This window comes from Marmota flaviventris, chromosome 18, assembly GCF_047511675.1.
Source record: "Marmota flaviventris isolate mMarFla1 chromosome 18, mMarFla1.hap1, whole genome shotgun sequence".
Classification (NCBI taxonomy): Eukaryota; Metazoa; Chordata; class Mammalia; order Rodentia; family Sciuridae; genus Marmota; species Marmota flaviventris.
Genome location: NC_092515.1, coordinates 1,204,803 through 1,226,943, shown reverse-complemented (window position 1 = coordinate 1,226,943; position 22,141 = coordinate 1,204,803). Strand labels below are relative to the sequence as shown.

At 54.0% G+C, this 22,141-nt stretch overlaps 1 protein-coding gene across 1 annotated transcript; it reads right to left on the bottom strand.

Moving 5' to 3' along the window:
- Positions 1-4,093: 4,093 nt before the first annotated feature.
- LOC114079800 (zinc finger protein 37-like) lies at positions 4,094-20,701 on the bottom strand. Its single transcript, XM_071604895.1, has 5 exons — positions 20,589-20,701; positions 13,973-14,064; positions 9,154-9,366; positions 8,625-8,762; positions 4,094-7,008 (listed from the first exon to the last, which is right to left on the bottom strand). The coding sequence occupies exons 1-5, from the start codon at positions 20,699-20,701 to the stop codon at positions 4,949-4,951; spliced, it is 2,616 nt and encodes an 871-aa protein (XP_071460996.1). The 3' UTR covers positions 4,094-4,948.
- Between the last annotated feature and the right edge of the window lie 1,440 nt (positions 20,702-22,141).

Below are 22,141 nucleotides of genomic sequence, written 5' to 3'. Positions count from 1 at the left end.
AGGCATCCCTGAGGGGGAGTGGGCTGTCCCTGAGGTGGAAGAAGGCATCTCTGGGGTGGAGAAAGATGTCCCCAAGTAGAGCGGGGTGGTTCTGAGATAGAGAAGGGCGGCCCTGATGTGGAGGAAGATGTTCCCGCAATGGAGTAGGATGTCCCTCAGGTGGAGTGGGGTGTCCCTGAGGTAAAGGAAGATATTCCTGAGACGGAGTGGGGCAACCCTGAGGTGGAGAAAGGTGTCCTGAGGCGGAGTGGCATGGCCCTGAGGTGGAGAAAGGTGTCCCTGAGGTGGAGTGGCATGGCCCTGAGGTGGAGGAGGGCATCCCTGAGGTGAAAGAAGGTGTCCCTGAGGGGGAGGAAAGCATCCTTGGGATGGAGGAGGCTGTCCCTGAGGTGGAGTGGGGCAGCCCTGAGATGAAGGAAGGTGGCCCGAGGGGGAAGATGTCCATGGGGTGGAGGAAAGTGTCCCTGAGGTGAAGTGCGCAGCCCTGAGAGGGAGCAGGGTGGTCCTGAGGTGGGGGAAGGCGTCCCTGAGGTAGAGTGGGATGTCACTAAGGAAGAAGAAGATGTCCCCGAGGTGGGGGAAGGCGTCCCTGAGGTAGAGTAGGATGTCACTAAGGAAGAAGAAGATGTCCCCGAGGTGGGGGAAGGCATCCCTGAGGTAGAGTGGGATGTCACTGAGGAGGAGGAAGATGTCCCTGAGATGGAGCGGGCTATAACTGAGGAGGAGGAAGATGTCCCTGAAGTGGGAAAAGCTGTGCTGGAGGTGGTGCGGGATGTCACTGAGGAGGAAGAAGATGGCCCTAAGGCGGCGTGAGGAAGCTCTGAGATGGAGAGGAGTGGTCCTGAGTGGAAGAAAGGGTCCCTGAAGCGAAACGGGATGTCCCTGAGGTGGGTGGAGTATCCCTGACGTGGAGTGGGATGTCACTGAGGAAGAGGAAGATGTCCCTGAGGCGGAGGAAGGCGTCCCTGAAGTGGGAGAAGGCGACCCTGAGGTGGAAAAACGTGTCCCTGAGGTGGAGAAGGCACAGCCGAAGCGGGGAAGGCCGCACTGCCTTCTCTCCAAGAGGCCATGTTGCCATGGCTGACCCCACGATATCGTCGCAGGACACCAGTGAAGTTGCCCCAGGAGCCTCTGCCCACCTTGGTTTTGGTTCCTGAGGCCCAGCTCCCAGGACGCCACGCGCTTACCTCGCTTACCTCACCCGACGCTCCTCAAGCCTAAGCGCCACTACGTGGCCCTGAGGCGCATGCGCAGTACGCCAACATGCCAGCACCGTCGATGGTGGGGCCAGGGAGGGACCTGTTTGAGGGGCGGAGCCAGAGTCCTAACTGAGACTGGGACCTGGGAGGGACCTGAGGCAGGAGCCTGAGAGATGGGGCGGAGCCAGAGCCTTGCCTGGAAGAAACCTGAGGGCGCGGCCTGGGGAGGGGTGGAGCCAAAACCTGCCTGGAAGGGGCCTGAGGGCGGGGCCATGGGAGAGGCGGAGCCTGGGTTGAGGGCGGGGCCACAGGAGGGGCAGAGCCAGAACCCGCCTGGAAGGGGCCTGAGGGCGGGGCCACGGGAGAGGCGGAGCCTGGGTTGAGGGCGGGGCCACGGGAGGGGCAGAGCCAGAACCTGCCTGGAAGGGGCCTGAGGGCGGGGCCATGGGAGAGGCGGAGCCTGGGTTGAGGGCGGGGCCACAGGAGGGACAGAGCCAGAACCTGCCTGGAAGGGGCCTGAGGGCGGGGCCATGGGAGAGGCGGAGCCTGGGTTGAGGGCGGGGCCACGGGAGGGGCAGAGCCAGAACCTGCCTGGAAGGGGCCTGAGGGCGGGGCCATGGAGGGGCGGACCCTGGGATGAGGGCGAGGCCTTGGGAGGGACAGCCCAAGAACCTTGCTGAAGGTTTGTCCCTCACCCTTCTCACTGTCCAGTTTTCATTCTCTTTGTGGTCCCTGGGCCCAGATGAGGCATGTGGCACATCCCTCACCCTCTTGGCCATCCCTGAGCCTAGCTCAGGGTCATCGCCCTCTGCCCGAGATCATCTATATGGCCTCTACCAGTTTGCTGGCCTCTGCGCATGACAGTCCACTGGGCCTTTATGGCCATTCTGCAGCAGAATCCCTCTCCCTCACTGGTGCCTAGGCCCAAGCACAGGCAGCTGTTCAGAGCCCCAGCCACAGGCCTATCCCTGGACCCAGGCCCTGGGCAGGCCTTGTTCAGTGCATCTTCCAGGCTCCAGGACGAAGGGAGCAGAGGACAGGGAACTGGGAGCAGCCAGGGAACTGCCCACCCTCCCACTCCACCCTAGGGATGAAGACATGCCTGAGACAGGGTAGGCAGTGTATGTGCTGGCCACAATTTATTGTTAGAGAGTGAGAGTCAGGAGCCCCTTCCTCCAGGTTGACCCCCAGATTCCTGAAGCATTGTCCCTGTCAGGGGGTCTTGCAACAGTCACTCCCTACCACCCCTCCCGTATTTACCCCACCTCCTCTCGAAGTTACAAAAGTGATACATGCTCATTGCAATGGCTCAAGGACAACAAAGGGCAAATAGGACCCCCTGCCTCCCAAGGTCTCTGCAGCCTCTCGTGGATACTCTTGAGGATTCATTCTGGGAGAAAGAAACTCTTTCCTCTTAAGTCGAGAACTGAGGCAGCTTGCGGCTCTAGAGAAGGTTTCCGTCAAAAGAAGGTCTGAAGAAGACTTGCAGAAATGGGAGATGGAAGGAGTCTTGTCTGCATGGTTCTCAGGTCTCAGGTCTGCCAAAGGTCCTCCAAGCAAGGCACCTGCCCCCAGGTGCACATGTCCATGATTTCCTTTAGTTGCGTTGGTTTCACTTCAGCTACTGTGAATTGGGTTAATATTATTTGCAACCGAGAGGATCCTGGAAAATGTACACAGAGCCAGAAATGGCTCTCACCGAAGTCCTTGGGGGTCCTCCACATCGCCACTCCACACACCCTCTGAGGGTCAAGAAGGGGTGGAAGGCAACTGTTCTGGAAAAGGCTATTACCGCTGGACTCTGGCTGCCCACTCCACAGGCTGCTCTGGAACAGGTGCAAAGCCACAGGCTCCGCATCCCAGGACTTTCCACTGTCCCCCAGCAAGCCACTCTGAGGGCCTGAAAAAGGAAGAAGTGGCAGAGCTCGAAGCCATCCCATGCTGCCTGGCCACCACGGTGGCTTTTCCTGCTGTGGTAGCACTCCACAGTGGCTAATGAAATTGACCTAGAAGGTTGCCACTGACATCATTAGGTGAGAAGGACCAGTGCTGCACTTAAAAAGTGGTGTCATGACCCTTGTCATCAAAGGTGTCCCACAGCCACAGTCACGCAGAACAAAGTGGTCTTCATGACACATCATCAAAGGTGCACACACGCACGGCCACAGGCACACAGAGACTCACCTAGGAGGCGGGCAGTGGGTGTGTGCCCAGTGCCTTCTACACTGATGGTCACCAGCATGAGACTCCAGCCTCTGCTGCACAGTCAACCACATCCTCCCTGTTTCACTTCAGACCTTCGGGAGGTGGTCAGCTAAGACTTTCTATCGAGGAGCAAAGAGTACATATATCCTGCTATGTGGGCCATCTGGTCTCTGTCCCAGCAGCTGGATGCTGCCTTCCCGAGCAGGGAAGAAACTGCACACAATTTGCTGATGAGCGTGTGGCGGTGCACGGGACACCTGCCCGTGTGGGCTGCACCCACCCAGTCCACCCTCAGATGTATTCACTGTGTCAGGTCCCGCCAGCCCAGATCCAAGCTGCTTTCTGCCCTGGGAGGCATCTACACAGGAATGCAAACACATATACCTCCCCCCACCCCCCGTGGTGCTGGAGATCAAACACAGGGCCTTGCACATGCTAGACGAGTGCTCTACCACTGAGCTACATCCCAGCTCACTTTTTTTTTTTAAAAAGGCATACTTAGTAAAAATTCAAACTGTGTCAATTTGAAAGAGTACAATATAAAAGTAGCAAAAACTTTGGTTTATGTACAAAATTGGAATAATTTTTTTTAAAAAGCAAAAGCTCTCAAAAGCTTTGGTTTCCTCTCTTAAACACCGGGGACCATAATAGTTCCTGTTTCATAGGATGCAGGTAGGAATTGGCTATGACAATTGAGATAAAGAGCTCAGCACTGTGCTGGACAGAATGGGCCCCCCAAAGGCTGGCCTTTATGATCAACACTGTCAACCATCTGCTGACCATTCTTTCCTGGCCACAGGGAGGTGTCCCATGGGTGGAGAACCAGCCAGCTCAAGATCTGAATAGTGCCCAGAGCTTCATGGGCCCCAGACACTCTCCTAAAGCCATTTATAAAACCCTACATTTGACTATAAGGAAAACACAAATTAAGTGTCACCCATTTTCTTACTTCCGCGGGAGCATCCCATGTGAGATTTCTGACAACTGAGATCTTGATCAGTGCTGAGGAGAACCTCCCACGATGCTGAGGATGTTGTTCATCTCCAAGGTCCATGCAGTAGCCACTGACCACTGACACTGATGGGTGGTTAGTGCATTGAAGAGATTGCATTTAGAATTTATTCCATGTTGATTCCTCTAAATGTAGGTGTGTACATTAGTGGTTATTGTGTTGGACAGCACAGGAACCTACCAGAATGCCCTCTCACACTCAGTTACCCACAGGGCTTTTGCTTGAGATGGGCAGGGTGTTCTTTATCGTTGGAAGGTGAGGAAGCCTGTCTGTCATGTTGTAGGATTATTTTTCTGTATACTCGGCCTCTATCCACAGGTTCCAGTTGCCAGTAGCACCTCCCAGTAGGGACAATCAGAAATATCTCCTGATACTGCACAAATGTTGTGGGAAGAGGAACCGCCCGTGGGGAACCACTGAAGTAAAGTCAGATGGAAACCAGGCAGTGTCCACTCGAACAGTCTCCCTGGTCTGACCTTGCTGGTGGCTCTGGGGTAGTTCTGGACAAGGGCTCTTTCTGGGCCAGGAGGCCTTACTTTCCCTTCCTAGCATGCATTTTCAGGTGGAGCGTCAAGGTGGCCAGGTGCCTGAAGGACCTCCCACACTGTGCGCAGGGGTCCGGCCTGTCTGCGGCGTGGATTCTGCGGTGGTTATTCAGGGTGGTCCTATCAGTGAAGCCTTTCCCACACTCGGTGCACACGAACGGCTTCTGCCCCGCGTGCAGCCGCTGGTGCCGTATGATGCTCGACTTACACCGGAAGGCCTTTCCACAGCCCTGGCACCGGTGCAAGGAGTCCTCCCCGTGGCTTTTCTGGTGCTTGAGGAGGGCTGCCTTGCTGGGGAAGGCTTTCCCACACTCGGGACAGTCCTCGTGGGCTCCCGGCACGTGGATCTGCTTGTGCTCTGTCAGGTGAGCACGGTTCCGGAAGTGCTTTCCACACTCTTCACACTTGTGCGGCTTCTCCGCTTGGTGGAGCCGGCGGTGCTCCACGAGGTGTGAGTTGACCCTGAAGGTCTTCCCACACTCGCGGCAGCAGTAGGGCTTCTCTCCCGTGTGGATCCTCTTGTGCTCGGTCAGGGACGAGCTGCGGCCAAAGCACTTCTTACACTCCTCGCACTTGTAGGGCTTCTCCCCGGTGTGGATCCTGCGGTGGCGAGTGAGCTTCGTGCTCTGCTTGAAGGTCTTCCCACACTCATTGCACTTGAAGGGCGTCTCCCCGGTGTGGATCCTGAAGTGGCTGCTGAGGGTGGAGCTGCTGTTGAAGGCCTTGCCGCACTCCTTACACTTGTAGGGCCTCTCCCCGGTGTGGATGCGGCGGTGGGTGAAAAAGTACCAGCTGTGTCTGAAGGACTTCCCACACACGTCACACTTATGTGGTTTCTCTCCCGTGTGGATTCGCTCATGCTCCACCAGGTGGAGGGTCTGGTTGAAGGTTTTTCCACATTCCTTACATTTAAAGTGATTCTTACCCTTTCGGGGGCTCTGAGGCTTTTTCTTGGAGCCCGTGGCACTCTGTGTTTTCTTACCAGTGCCTTTTTCCGGGGTCTTCTTTCCTTGACGGGTTTTCTTTGGTGCTGAGGTTACTGGTTTTTGACTGGAAGGTTCCTTCGGGGCCCCGGGTTCATGCTGTTTCTCAGCAGGGGACACGTTCTCTGGTGCCGTGGTTGATGGGTTTTGATTCGAAGGTTCCTTTGGGGCCACGGGCTCATGCTCTTTCTCAGCAGCGGAGACGCTCTCTGGTGCTGAGGTTGACGGCTTTTGACTCGAAGGTTCCTTCGGGGCCACAGGCTCATGCTCCTTCTCAGCAGCGGAGACGTTCTCTGGTGCCATGGTTGATGGCTTTTGACTCGAAGGTTCCTTCGGGGCCACAGGCTCATGCTCTTTCTCAGCAGCGGAGACGCTCTCTGGTGCTGAGGTTCCTGGTTTTTGACTCGAAGGTTCCTTCGGGGCCACAGGCTCATGCTCCTTCTCAGCAGGGGACACGTTCTCTGGTGCCGTGGTTGATGGCTTTTGACTGGAAGGTTCCTTCGGGGCCACAGGCTCATGCTGCTTCTCAGCAGCGGACACGTTCTCTGGTGCCGTGGTTGATGGCTTTTGACTGGAAGGTTCCTTCGGGGCCCCGGGTTCATGCTCTTTCTCAGCAGGGGACACGTTCTCTGGTGCCGTGGTTGATGGCTTTTGATTCGAAGGTTCCTTTGGGGCCACGGGCTCATGCTCTTTCTCAGCAGCGGAGACGCTCTCTGGTGCTGAGGTTCCTGGTTTTTGACTCGAAGGTTCCTTTGGGGCCACGGGCTCATGCTCCTTCTCAGCAGCAGAGACTTTCTTGCCTCCTCTTGTGTCTGGGCTGGGGCCAGCTTTCTGGTTACTTGGAGATGGCCTGTCCTCGCTTTCTGAGGCCCTTTCCGGGGCCCTTTTGGGAGCCCTTTCAGAGGCCTCTTCAGAGGCCCTTTTCAAGGCCCTTTTTGAGGCCCTTTCTGCCCTAGCACTCTGGGCGATAGCCCTTTGGATGGTTTTCTCTGCCTTCTCCTGTAGCAGAGTCTTTGAACTGTCTGGCTTCGGTTTTGTCTTTGATTTACGCCGTGTCTTCTTGCCTGAAAGAGATTCAGGATGCAAACATCCGTTTTATGTTGCTGTTTTGATTTTAAAGTGTTTTATTGGAGCATGTAACACATATACAAAGTTCATACACAGACAAAAAGTGCTCCATTTGATTAGTGCTCAAGAGTGAGCACACTCCTGTTCACAGCGCCAAGGTGAGGCTCACAGCAGCCCAGCAGCCCTCCCACCGCTCCCCTCACCCTAACCACGTGTCTGCATTGCCTGTTCTCACATACCTTGTGAAGATAACCGTGGTATGTACCTTTAGCGTCTGTATTTCTGCACTCCATGTTTCCTTTGTGACATTCATCAGTACTGTCTCCTGTCAGTGTAAACCATGCACTTGCACTGCTTACAGTATTTCATTGTGTAATATGCTGAAACATGCTTGGGTAGACCCCACTTTGGGGTCATTCTGAACAGAGCTGATGTGAATACCACAGCACACCTCCTGGTGAACACAGCTGCATGTCTGCTGGGGTCTACCCAGGAAGAGTGGTCAGGGGCTGAGAAGGTTTGTGTGTGCTGCTTAATGGTCTTCCCCCTCCACAGCTCCGCCCACGTGGACTGCCACCAGCGGCCTAGGGCATCCTGCGCTCTGTGCTGTTATTGAGTGAATGCCTATGTCTTGCCAAAATGCACATTTTGAGATCCCCATCTCTAAAGTGAAGGTACCAGGCCCTGAGCCCCTATGAGATAATTTAGGTCATTAGGATGGACCCCTTGTGAATGGGGTTTTTGCTCTGACAAGAGGCCAGAGACCTCTCTGGCTCCATCTACCATGTGAGGACACCTCAAGAGGCTGGCAGCCTGCCCCCTGAGGGAGGCCCTCTCATGCTGGTACCCTCGACCTGGACATGCAGGCTTCAGAAGCAGGAGAAATGGATTGACCTTGCTTACAAGTTGCCCAGGTTTGCTTGGTTCTAACAGACAACAAAGCCCAACACCACATTCTTGTCAATACTCATACTTCTCCTTTAAGTCATCATGAGGGGATGTATCACTGGAAGCTGGTTTAGAAAGTTCAAGACTTACTGGGTAGCTGATAAATAACCAGGACTTGGAACTAGGGAAGCAGAAGCAGGAGTGTGAAAGAGGATCACTATTTAATGAGCATCACTTATTGTTATTTGTGAGTCTTATCCCTAAGACTCACAAATAACAATAAGTGATGCTCATTAAATAGTGATTATATTAACATTATTATATTTTAAATAATTATATTTTAGAATATAATTGTGCTGCATAATACATTAAATAATCATGTTGTATGTTATACACGACTTTTGGTTTTATCTGCTTCACATCTGGGACAATGGAACAAACGAGTTAGTGAAAAACATCTACACACCCTGAGGTCAGACCATGGTGGGTAATAATAGTGCTGTGCTTTTCTAAGTCCACAGAGGGTTGGGAACTGGTGACATTTGAAAAGACGAAGGTCACGTGCAAACCCACCAACAGAAAATGCCACCGACCTCTTTGCAAGGTTCTGGTTGAAGCAGTAACGGAGACCCAACGGAGGAGAGCTCTCGCGGGAGCAGAGAGCCCGCCAAAGGCCAGTCGGGCCGGCCGCGGGGCCACCCAGTCCCCCTGTCCCCCAGCTCACCTGCCGAGGCCGCGCTGGCAGCGCCTCCCTCGTCCTCCTCTCGCGGGGGGCCTCCGGGGGCCGGTCTGTCCTCCAGGGACGGATCGATGCCCTGCTCCAGCCTGGTGATCAATGTCGGCTTGAAGAAATGACACCCCACTACACACAAGAAAGAAGGTTCAGGCCTCCCAGAAGGCCTCGCCCACGCCAGTGCTGGCCAGAAGGCCCACGCGGGCAGAGGGGGCTCCCCGCGCCCCCAACCAGCGCTCGGACCTCGGCGGGATCCCTGGAGCGCGGGCTCGGGGCAGAGCCGCGGAAGACGTCCGCCCACTCGGATTGGCTCCGCTGCGGTCACGTGACTCCAGCCGGCTCCAATCACAGAGAAGCCAACACTCGCCCTCCCTGCAGCCCGCGCGTTAGACGCGAGCACCCGGCTGGCCGCAGCTCTGTGCCACCACGAGCTGGGCCGGGAAAGGAGGAAGCCAGAGCCATGCCCGGGCCTTCTGTAAAGCTCAGAGCCCTTGAGAGGGCGCGGGGAGGCCGTCCTTACCCAGGGAGGCCAAATTGCTGTAGTTCTCCAGCATCACATCCTTGTACAGGGCCTTCTGCGCAGGCTGCAGCAGCTTCCACTCACTCTGGGTGAAGTACAGGGCTATATCCTTGAAGACCACTGGTTCCTGTAACACCAAAGCCCTGCGGCTCTTCACCCAGGGACTGGCCCCTCCCCTGGCCTCAGAGAGCATGTGCAAAGGTGTGCCAAATCCTGCATGGCCGTAGGCAGTGAGCAGGCTCCTGTTCCTCACCCTACCCCCGTCCATGGCACTCGCTTTGGCCAGTGGGATGTTGGTAAAGGGTGATATATGCAGAAACTTGAAAAAAACTTTGGTAACTGGCAATACTCTTACTGCCCCTCTACTGCTACCAGGAGAAAGAACATGCCCAGGTCAGCCTGTTGGAGCTGGCCAGATGTGTAGAGCCACACTAAGTCCCCCAGGCCCTTGGAGAGCCAGCTTAGACCAGCTGACACCCAGAGTGCACAGGCTGCTCCTAGGAAGGAGCCTCCTAAACAACCCCTTCTGGTAGGTGTTCCTCAATTTCTGCTGTTTGTTGTGCAGCACTGCCATGTCAAGAGACAACTGCTGCGGTATGTTCCCAGTGTTCTTGTGGGGTTGGGAGGTGAGTGCATGCATGCTATGGAACATCAGTGCCTGGAAGACTCCTGCCTGTCTTCATTGGCCATCTGGAGAACTCCCAGTTTCCCCATCGGTGATGTAGATACCAAGGATGGTTAGGAGCAGACTCAGGAGCCAGACTTCCTGGGTTTCACTCCTGGTTTGGCCACTTAATTAGCTGTGTGACCTTCGGCAAGTGATGCAAGCTCTCTGTGCTTCCACAGGGATAACAACAGTACCTCTCCTCCTGGGTTACTGTGAGGATTGAGTGGATAAGCACGGGTATCATGGTCAGTGCTTGCTATTATTCTAAGTATTGTTTAAATGTGGGTGATCCTAGGCAGTGGGAGATTGATGCAGACTTGGAGATCAGTTTACTCATGTATTCACCATTGCCAGGTGCTGGGGATAAGTTAACCTAACAGACTAGAGCTGTGGTGGACACAACATGCCTACGATTTTGCTCTAAAAATAAAAGTTATAGGTGAATGCATGCCTGCCCAAAGACTACGTTTCCCAGCATCCCACAGGGTCTTGTGACTACATTCTAGCCAATGGGTGTAAGCAGAAGTGACAGATCCATCTTTGCCTTTAGAAGGACCAAAGCTGTCCTTGCTTTCCCATATCCCCACTTACTTGGGGCAGAATGTGAACTGACATGGGGTGAGCCCCCCTCGACCTCCTAGGGAGAGAAACAGGATCAAAGGAGCACCGTGGTGAGCCCCATGCAGTGGTCACTGCCCCCCCCCCCGCCCTGGATGTTCACACAGGGACCATCCCTGAGTGGAGAGCAACTCATTCTACCCATGTAGCTCCTGAATTCAGAAGACGGCAGCCAAACCTGTGTCCTTCCTGGGCTCACGGTTCAGGGCAGGGAGCAGAGAGATGGACAGAGCCCAGGGACACCTGGATGCAGTGTGGCTGGTGCTGGAGGAGCGGTGCATGCCCAGGAGCACAGAGGACACCTGTGCACGCGTTTTGGGGAACTCTGAAAAGGCTTGAAAGAGAAGATGACAGCCGAGCTGAGTCTCCAGGGACAGAGGAGTCCGCGAGGCAGAGCAGAGCAGTGGGCCCTGAAGGAGGTGAAGGGTGGAGCAGGCAGAGAGCTCAAGACAGGAGGAGGCTGGAGAGGCAGGGAGGTCAGCGCCGTGGGGCAGCGGGCCACATCCTGCTGGGATCCCTGGACAGGCGGCTTCCTGTGCCTTGTTTCCACATCTGCAGGATGGGAAGAAGAGCTAACAGTACTGCCTCTAGGGGATTAGACAGTAAGGGAAGAGCCCCAACAACATTCGTCCCTTGATAAGTTCCGGAAACTCGCTAGCTGCCAGTTAACGCTGTCGTCTTAGCTGAGTTGTTGAAACTATCCGTTGTTGTAAAAATATGCCCACTTCTTTTCCAAGATAAAGCATCTGCCTCAGTGCCACCACTTGGTAAACGGTAGGCAGGTCTATTGATTTCTGTCTGTACTCTCCTCAGGGGTTATTGTGGTACTCTTTTACGTAATTGACATGCATGCTCACGAGTCCTCAGCTACTTTTGTTATTTCTCCACTTGCAAGAACAAACAGAGGCAGGAACACTTCCACAACTCGCTACACTCATTGTGATCAGAAATGGGGCTCAAAGAGGATCAATTTTCCAAAACTGGAAAATTTCCCATCATTTACCTGCAAACACTTACATGATAGGCATATTCTAAGAACTGCACAATCCATTCTCTATCCTGTAGTAACTCTGTGATGGGCTACTGTGACCAGCCCATTGACAGATGAGGGAGCTGAGAGGCACAGAGGAGTTCAGGAAATAACCCAAGACCACACAGTGGATAGTGGCCAAGGTGAGAGTCTAGGCTCATGGTTTCGCTGGGCTGGGCCCTAACTGGGGGGGCATCAGTGGATGGGAGACTTGGGTCTCTACTCTGTGCCTCTCCCTCTGCAGAACCATCCTTCGCTAGCCCTGGGTTCCTCAGCCATGGCTCCATGGCCACTCAGGCCAGTTCATTCTGACTGAGCACTGTGGGTGCACCCCTGGCCTCCACCCATTAGATGCCAGTAGCATGTCCCCTCAAGTGTGGCAACCGAAACAGGTCCACACATTGCCAAAAGGCCCTGGAGGGAAGGTGCTTCCAGGCGAGAGCCACAGCCTTCCTCCATGCTTCCCTTTCTTGGTTTGTGGGACAGGCAAAGACACCCACCCCCTTCCACTTCAGGGACATGCACATGGCCCAGGGTGGGCCCATGAGGGTCCGGCATCCCCCGTTATTGCTTGGTTAAATGGTGGGCATGTGATTCACAATGGGCCAATCAGAATATTTCCTACCCCTAGGTTATGGCTTGATCTAAAGGTGCCTCTTCACTGATGGCCTATTAGTTGTAATGAGGAGAACAGGAAAGTATTCAGTGGAGAAAATAGAAAACTATCTTGACCAGGATCAAAATGAGCAGCCACCATCGATGACTGACAGGCCACATGCAGACCCGGATGTGAGGCTCTAAGCAGGCACAGCATTACCTGTGCCTGCCTGTATTCTGGGCACAAATGCATTAGATCAATCTAGTTCAAAGAAAAATGCACCCCCAGACCCAAATGCAGCAGTGACTCTATAGTCTTCAAAAACATCAGTGTCATCAGAGGCAAAAAATGGCCAACAAGGTTTTCTAGACTAAAGGAGATTTCTTCATGACCACTAATTGCAACACTGCCACAGAAAGAATCCTGCAGTGGAGAAGAGAGGATGCAAAAGTGGATAGCATTTAGCACATTTTCAAGACAGGGATGTTGAGAGCAGTTTTGATTAAAAGCATTGTACCAATGTTAAACGTATGAAGGTTATAACAGTACTGGGGTTATGTAGGAGAAGACTCTTAGGAGACACAGAAGTGTTTGGGGCAGGTGCTGTGTGCACTCTGTGCTCAATGGTTCTGAAGGTAATATACGTATCATGATAGAGAGTGCAGAGGACGAAGCCAATAGGAGAAACGTTAACAGATGGTGAAGCCAGGTGCGCTTACTAGTGTTGCACTTTTCTTGTGAGTTTTAAATTATTTCCATAATATGCACATATATTTTCTCTGTGTGGGAGGAGTGTTGCTGGCACTAACAGGAAAGTCATTTCTGTCCTTTGGGATGCTTCTGAAGGTAGTGCTGGTGTGACAAGAGAGGCTGCCTCTCTGGATCTCCTTTCCAGCCTCTCATTCACCATAAGGGCCATCAGTGTAGCATTTCCACCTGTTTGGCAATCCTGGAGTCCCTCACAAGTCCCAGAGCCAATTCTCCTTGGCCAAGACTGAGTCACATGCCTGGCCCTCAGCCAGTCACTGTGGTCCTGGGCATAGTATGCTCTGATTGGCTAGAGGAATGCCAGGAGAAGGGACAGGATCTGCTTCACCCAAAGTGGGTGGCCGACAGGAGTCTACAAGGAAAGATCAAGGGTGTAGGGGCTGGGGATGTGGCTCAAGTGGTAGCGCACTCGCCTGGCGTGCGCGGGGCGCTGGGGGTGCTGGGTTCGATCCTCAGCACCACATAAAAAAATGGAGTAAAGATGTTGTGTCCACCGAAAACTAAAAATAAATATTAAAAAAACTTTTTTTTAAAAAAAGAGTGTAGAAAGGACGGGGCAGCTGCCGGCCTCCACCCACTGATCCTCTTTCCCTCCCTGCATTCACACTGCTGCCCCATGCATTCCGTCCACTCTCCAGCCCGGCCGTTCCTAGGCCAGGGCTCTGTCAGTGAACAACAGATGAGATTCCTGTCCTCCCCAGTGTAGTGGGGCAGCAGCGGATGGACACATAACAGCACACTGTCAGGTTCCCCAGGTGTAGTGGGGCAGCAGCGGATGGACACATAACAGCACACTGTCAGGTGGCAACCTTCCTCTGAAGAACTGAAGCATGATAAGGGGTAGAGAGCGATGGACTAAGTGACCGATTTGTTCTGCAGTGATGGGAATGTACCCAGGGTGTCACCCAAACTGGACTAGGGCTCCACCATGGAGCTATGTCCCCCGCCTGATGGGTAGCATTTGACCAGAGACAGGAATTAGGAAACCGGAGGCAGGGAAGAGAGGAAAACCACCCTCCTCTGGGTGCAGTGCCCACCAAGCTAGAGCAGGGTCTCAGCTGGGCAGAGAGGGCAAGAAACATATCTGCCCTCTCCAAATAGAGCTGGCCTCTGGCCGTTGAGGAAACAATCAGCTCACCTTGCTCCAGGCTGGTAGAGATGTGGCCAGCAGTCTTCCCTTCCTTTTGGAAAGCTTGGTTGGGGTAGGACTCGGACTCTTCGGAGGCAGGGCTGGAGGAGGAGGGGGAGAGTCATGAGGCCAGCCTGGCATCTGAGGGCTGGAAAACTCACCCATAAAACCTTAGCAATGAGAGAAGTGACTGGAGCCAAGGCGGATGGACCAGGTTCTGTGCTTGGGTGCATACCTTTCATAGCAACTCTAGCAAAAGAAACCAAAAACAAGGCCCCTAATGGTATGCATGCTAAACTGCCACATGTATGAAAAAACATTGTTCATAAATATGTGATAACAGACACACATGTGTAGTTGTTTCTGTGTGCCCAGAGCTTCCTGCAGGAACTGGACGGTACTGCCTCTGGGGAGTGAGGAAGCAGAGGCCGGGTTACTCTTGACCTTGACGGTGAAGTCAACACATGTGCAATCTTTTCCCTCCTCATCACAACATTTGACTCTGCAAGGCAGACGGGAAGGAGGAAATGCCCAGGAAACCCCATGCCCCTGACTGCACCACTAAGATTCTGCCGTCCACGTGGTCAGGTCTCCTCTGCCCTCTGTCAATCCATCTTAGAGTCTGGTGCAGTCCATAGCAGGTCACAGGCTGCAGTTCATTTCCTCCTAAGCATTTTTAGAGGCGTGTCCTTAGGGAGAGTTCATGATTCATTCGCCTGAGTTTAGGTAAGATTTACATACAGGGAAGCGGACACCTCTCAGGGGCATCATTCCAAGGAGCTGAGACACACAGAGACCTGTGCAACCAGATGCCCACTGAGATAGAGACCTCTACACATCTGTTTACACTTTCCAATCAAAACATGAGATTGAAAATGTTAAAAGAAGATTTAGTTCCCAGATTAAATCGTACACATTGTTCTTAGCACAGGGTTTCCAGAGCAGAAATCAAACTGGGTTAGTTTGGCCTTGATCTTGGCCCTCAGGACCACAAAGCTAGAAATACCCCGCCTCCCTGAGTTGGATCGGGGAGGAGTTCACCCTCCCCACCTCCAAGACTCTTCCCACCTCCTGGAATCTCCTCACCTCCCACAATCTCCTCACCTCCTGGAATCCCACTTCCCTGTGCCTCCTCACTCCCCTGAGTTTCTCCATCTCCCATTCTAGAGTGGGGACAGCATGTGCAAAGGCTTGAGTCGGGTGATTTAAGGCCAAGAAAGGCTCCAGGGCCTGGATCCTGTGAGCCTGAGGGAGATGTGGGTGATGGAGTCAGAGGGCGACTGGGGAAAGGCACCCGGGCCACCGGGGTGGCACAATGGGTCAGTTTTGAAGATCTCCTGTGTTTTACGGCACCTCTGCCTGGGAGGGGCAGGTGGAGGGGCAGCCACCCAGGAGCATCCTTTCTGGCCCAGAGGAAGTGACAATCTTCTGAACATCTTCACGAAATCAGTCTCAGGTTCTGTAGCACGGCAACATGCCACGTGACCCTCCTTTGGCTAAGCGACCAATGATGGGTCACCATCCTGGGGATCATCCCAGAGAGATGAAAGTGTCCACACGGCAGCCTAGAGATGCGCACCTTCACCCCCAGCAGGGAGAACCTGAGCCCACTCCAGCAGCCTCGAAAGGAAGCCCACTGGGGTCCACTGGCCGTGGGGAACGCTTCCTGGGAACCAGGTGTGTGGACTAAGCTTCCGTGGAGGTCCAACAGACCCAACCAAACAGAACCGAGGCACTCACGCTGGATGTGTTGAAATCAAGCCCAACTTCCAAACAAGCCGCTTTCCCCACACCAGGACATTAGCAGCAGCTCACCAGAGGGGCCCCTTACCCAACCAGATTGACAAGGAAATCTCTCTGCTTTCCCGAAAGTAAAGCAGCTTTGAAAAGAACAAAGTGGTTTACTTTGTTCCCTTTCTGCTTCTTCACCTTTTCAGCCTGTAAAGTGGTTTTCCACTGCTCCCTTCATCAGAGAACCTGAGTCTTTACATGAGATGCTACCCAATTCTAATTGGCCAATAAGAGCCACTGAAATCTGTTGGAAAAAAAAAATTTGTTTTTTTCTGGTACTAGGGATTGACCCCAGGGGTGCTTTACCACTGAGTCACCTCCCTAGTCCTTTTCATTTTTTATTTTGGGACAGGTCTCATTAAGTTGCTGAGGCTGGCCTCGACCTTGATCCTCCTGCCTCTGCCTCCTGAATAGCTGAGATTACAGGAGTGTGCCACCATGTCAGACTTGCAGTTTTTTTTTTTTTTAAATATTTATTTATTTTTTTTAGTTCTCGGCGGACACAACATCTTTGTTTGTATGTGGTGCTGAGGATCGAACCCGGGCCGCACGCATGCCAGGTGAGCGCGCTACCGCTTGAGCCACATCCCCAGCCCCTGCAGTTTTGTTTTGAACACTACTAGCCAGCAATAAAGAGGAATGAATGAAGTGTTTATGTGCAACAGAGCTAAGACAGGTCTCAAGCACACTGTGCAGAGCAAAAAAAAAAAAGGAAGACCTCAAAAGGTCGCAGACTGAAAAGCTCCCATTGAACATTCTTTAAATGACGAAATTCAGAGGGAGAACAGAGGAGTAATTGATGGTGGGCAGGGGTGGGTTAGGGTTAGGGTTAGACAGGGAGCTCAGGTGGGCAGGGTGGGTGTGGCTCTGACAGGACAGGAAGTCAGGTGGGCAGGGTGGGCGTGGCTATGACTGGACAGGGAGCTCAGGTGGGTAGGGGTGGGCGTGGCTCTGACAGGACGGAGTCAGGAGGGCAGGGGTGGGCATGGCTCTGACAGGACAGGGAGCTCAGGTGGGCAGAGTGGGCGTGGCTCTGGCAAGACAGGGAGCTCAGGTGGGTAGGGGTGGGCGTGGCTCTGACAGGGAGTCAGATGGGCAGGGTGGGCGTGGCTATGACTGGACAGGGAGCTCAGGTGGGTAGGGGTGGGCGTGGCTCTGACAGAACAGGGAGTCAGGTGGGCAGAGTGGGCGTGGCTCTGACAGGACAGGGAGCTCAGGTGGGTGGGGGTGGGCGTGGCTCTGACAGGACAGGGAGCTCAGGTGGGTAGGGGTGGGCGGGGCTCTGACAGGACAGGGAGCTCAGGTGGGTAGGGGTGGGAGTGAGTGTGACAGAACAGGGAGCTCAGGTGGACAGGAGTGGGCGTGGCTATGACCAGGACAGGGAGTCAGGTAGGCAGGGTGGGCGTGGCTATGACCAGGACAGGGAGTCAGGTGGGCAGGGTGGGCATGGCTCTGACAGGACAGGGAGTCAGGTGGACAGGAGTGGGCGTGGCTCTGACAGGCAGGGAGTCAGGTGGACAGGAGTGGGCGTGGCTCTGACAGGACAGGGAGTCAGGTGGGCACCGGTCGGGGAGGCTTTGATGGGATAGGGAGAACTTTGTGCTGAAGAAACAGTTCTCTCTGGTAGCCATAACGGTTACATCATGCTGTAAATGTGATAAAACGACAGCGATCTTGCACACACCCTTCTCATACTGACTTCTTGTGTTTGATGTGTTGCCATCGAGTGAGACACAACCATGAGGGAACAGTGGATCAAAGGCACACAGGTGATTGACCTCTCTGGGCTGTTTTTGAACTTTGTATGAATCTGCATCACAGCGAGCTCAGCGGCCCTCTTTGTGGGCCAACCCACCAGCAAGACTCACGGGACTGAGCCCAGGTCACCTCCTGCCTGACCTCTGCACCCCATCTCCTCTAGTTGGCTTCCAGCATCTCCAACCTGCTGCCCTGCAACCCCTGGCCAGACAGCAGGATGTGAGTCTAGCTCAGGCAGGGCCACTAGGCCACAGTGAGGGTCCTGATGACCTCGGCTCCCAAGACACACCCCAAAGGAAGTACCAGGACTCATCCCTATGACCGGAATGCCTTGGGGTTCCACCTAGGAGAGCCTCTGACCCTTTCCACCCCCAGGGGAAGCCAGAGGGAAGACTGGCTTGGAGGCCAGGCGGGCTCAGCATGCCTTGGAAGCCCTTCCCAGGCCTGCCCACTTCCCCAGGCTCTCACCTCTGTCATCTGAGGTCTCCTTGTCTTTGACGCAGCCACGACGCTGACGTGGCATTTTGTGCACCGCAGGCAGAGCTCCTGGGAAGAGGGCTGAGGAGCAGGTGGCCTGAGCTGGAACTCTGCACTCACTCAGCAGCTGGGGCCCTCAGGCAGAAGATGTCACCTCCCCAAGTCTTCTAGGTGTCAGCAGGGCCTCCCCCTAGAAAATCAACCAGCTGATTTGTGGAGAGCGCTTGGCAGAGACAGGATCGTGGACTGCAGGGCCTGGGACTTGGAGAGGGTCTCTTCTCTCTAAGCAAAAGGTGGAAAAAATGTGTGAATGCTGCTGGCACCCAGATGAAGTAATTCTTGTCAGACTCAGACAGAATGAGAGCCAGTAAGTTACCGAGAACTCTTCAAGGCCGTGGCCAGCGAAGTACTGAGGTAAGTACTTTCTAGAGGACTTTCTAAAGCCCACAAGAAGTTTCCTCTTGCTGTACACATACCCCGTGCATTGCAAGCCTTGCCCAAATGCACAGAATCCCATAACCAAGTTTATCTTTAACATCCTAAGATGCTCTGGACAGAACACTTGCTCACAATGGCACCTCCTCCAACTCTCACCTCAGGTCTCTGACCAGGGCACTCTGTATCCAAGTAGCTCATGTAAAGTTCTCCCTTTTCTGCTTATAAAAATTCCCCTTGCCTCAACCTTTAATATGTCCACAAGTTACTGTGGCATATGCCTTCCTTCTGCAATGTGCTGCAATTCCCAAACAAATGCCATTATCTTTGGAGACTCTCAGATTGTTATTAAGCTGACAATTATGCATGTAATCTGGCTCTGAAGGGGAAGCTCATTTTACTGCACATCAAATCATCCTCTAGTGCCTAGAATATAGACAGTGCTCAGTGAAGGCAGCTCCTAGTGAGCATTCAAATTCCCGTCTTTCTGACCCTGTTCTACAATGATGATGTTGGTTAGGGTGTGCTCAGTGGTAGAGCTCTTATCAAGCATTCACCGGACCCTGGGTTAGATTCCTGGAGCCACAAGCAAACAAACAAAACAGACTTAAGAAACTAAAGTGACAGACAACATAGTAGCTCAGAACAAGACAGTGCAGACTTAAGAGGCTCAACTTCAGACCCAGTTCTGTTCCTGCTATGTTTCGAATGTGGTTTGTCCTCCCCAAACTCATGCAGGATATTTTTTTTTTTTTGCACAATACCTTTATTTTATTTATTTATTTTTATGTGGTGCTGAGGATCAAACCTAGTGCTTCACATGTGCTAGGCAAGTGCTCTCCCACTGAGCCCCAGCCCCAGCCCTCATGCAGGATTTTGAGCCTCAAAGTCTTAGGGTAATTATATCAAGAGAGTAGAAACTTAAGCTGACCATAGTGTTTAATGATGAGTCCTTTGGGAAGTGATTAGAAGATTAGGTCATTAGGTTGGAGCCCCTAAGATTGAGCCCTTTTCAAGGGGAGGGAGAGAGACCACACAGAGACACACAGGCATTCCAAACATGATCCATGCAGCCAAGGGGGCCTCCCAAGAGGTGCACCATGCTTTTGGGATGTCCCCCTCCCTAACTCTGGGCCAAAATGAGCCTCTTTGCTGTATCATCGACTGTAGGTATTTTACTATGATAAAGGAAAAGGGGCTGATCAGGTTCTTCACGTGGACCTAGGGCAAATGACCCTGCTACATTTGCCTGGGTGCCTCCCACTCTGAAGCGGGGTGTTATATGACTCCGCAGGACCACCATGAGGATGGAAGGGGCAGTCCATGTGGCCCCTGATGCTCTGCTTGGGGGAGGAGCAGTCCTGCAGCAAAGCTGGGTGTTGGAAAGCTCAGATGGGAGTGCTCTGCCACCATCATCACGGGTGGCAAGGTCTGTGTGGAAGGGAAGGGGGATGGTTCCCAGCCTACCACTCACTAGATGAGAGACCTCTGGGACTGAGTTGCCAGACTATGTAAATAAAAATAGAAGGTCCACACTGAAAACAACTTTCAGATTAAAGATGCATAGTTTTCAAGGGTAGGTATATCCCTGTTACTGCCTGGGACACACCTATGCAAAAGAACGATTTTTAAAATGTATTTAATAAGTTACTTTTAAGTAGAGGTATGTCCTATATATGCAATATTTGATAATCACTAAAAAGCAATTTTTGTTTGTCTGAAATTCAAATTAAAGTAGGTGCTCTATACTTTGCTCAGTGATCTGAATACTGGGTTGGTCACTTAACCCTCTATACATACTTTAGCTTTCCACTCCATAGAAATGAGAACAAAAATGACTAAATATGAAGACTGAACGTCTGCATGCCTGTCAAGGAATTCACAGTGCCTACAGCAGAGAGAGGCAGAGGAACGGCTGGCTTCACTTTCATTGTTAGCAGGGCTGAGAGTCAAGGGGTCTCTTCCTCCACTCTGTCCCCAGCTTCCCTGCACCATGTCCCCGTCACTGAGGTCTTCACCTGGGTCTCACATGATTGTCCTCCAACCCACCCCATCTAGTCACCAGAGAAAAGCAAATTGCTGTTGAAGAAAAAGATGTGTAGGTCACACAGCTTCATACTGAGATCAGGGACCCATGGCCAGGGACCCATGGCCAGGTGGTTACAGGTCAAGGGCTAGGCTTGGCACGAAGGCCATGCACTCCCTCACATGAGCCTCCCCAGACTGTGCAATCTCCGACTCGCGGCTGACTTTGACAAACTCACAGGCACTTCCCATCGCCCCACAGGTCCTTTTAAAAAGACATTGAGACCCACTGGCAGACCCTCACACATGTGCAAACACAGCTTCAAACTTAGGGGAGTCCCAGACTGTTGGACACACATTTTCAGATAATGACCTGGGCACACAGACACATACATCCTGACATACACTCCAGGGAAACTGAGAACCCACTTGCTCAAGCTGGACCTGTCCGTGAGTGCCCAGATCCCTCCACACACATGCAGGCACAGACATGCACACAGCCCATCTGCAGACGGACATCCTGGAACTTCAAGTCATCCTCCGAACGCAGACCCTTGGACAGCATCCCCTGTCTGCCCCTCAGGGGCGGCTCCCTGCACTGGAGCACAGCCACTGCAGAGCCCCAAGCCCATCCAAACCCCTCACCCACAGCACTTCATAGGAGTCCTGCCTAGCCAGAACATTTCCTGAGGACTCCCAGCTCCATGCTCCCCAAAGTATCCTCAGTCTCCCCCCAAATCATCTTCTTGTGCCCCCATCAGGGAAAGGGGATAACTGGCCTCTCTGGTCCCCAACTGATCTGTCCAGCGTCCTGGAAGACTTCCTCCATCCCCCACCAGACTGGCGGTTCCCAGACCCGACCTTCCTGCTCCTAGATCCCTCCTGACCCGGCCAGGCTGCCTGTCCTGGAGGAAGCACCACGTCCTCCTTGGGCCGGTCCCCGTCTCCTCAGTCTCTTCTCTCTCCTGGTGTCCAGGGACATCAGGGGACCGAGTCGTCCCGCGGCTCAGAAACGCCTGTGAGCGGCTAGTCGCGTCGGGGGAGGCCGGGGTCCCTAACACGGCGCGGCAGTGGCTGGCTGCAGCCCTCGCCCGCCGCGGCGTTCAGCAGACACAAGCAGGGCGGCGGTCCGGACACGCCGCCACCCGTTCCCGCCGCGCCCAGCCACGGGGGCCGTCCTCGGGCAGGGGGCTGTCCTTGGGGCCGGGAACTGTCCACGGGGGCTGTCCTTGGGCTGGGGGCTGTCCTTGGGGCTGGGGGCTGTCCTTGTGGCCGGGAGCTGTCCACGGGGGGCCGTCCTCTCGGTCTGGGGGCTGTCCTTGGGTCCGGGAGCTGTCCACGGGGGCCGTCCTAGGGCTGGGGGCTGTCCTTGGGGCCCGAAGCTGTCCTGGGGGCCATCCTCAGGCCAGGCCGTCCTCGGCCTGGTGCCTTCCTGAGGGACAGTGGGCTTTCCTCAGGGCGGGGGGCGTAGGGGAGGCTGTCCTCAAGACTGGGGGGCTGTCCACAGGGGCCTTCCTAGGGCCGGGGGCTACCCTGGGGGCCACCCTCAGGTTCAAGGCTGTCCTGGGGGCTGTCCTGGGTGGGTCGGGGCTGTTGTGAGGGTGGGAGAGTCTGTCTCTTGGGTCGGGAGCTGGGTCCGAGGTTGGGTGAGCTGTCTTGGGGCTGTAGTGGGGCTCGGGTCGCTCCGCGGCG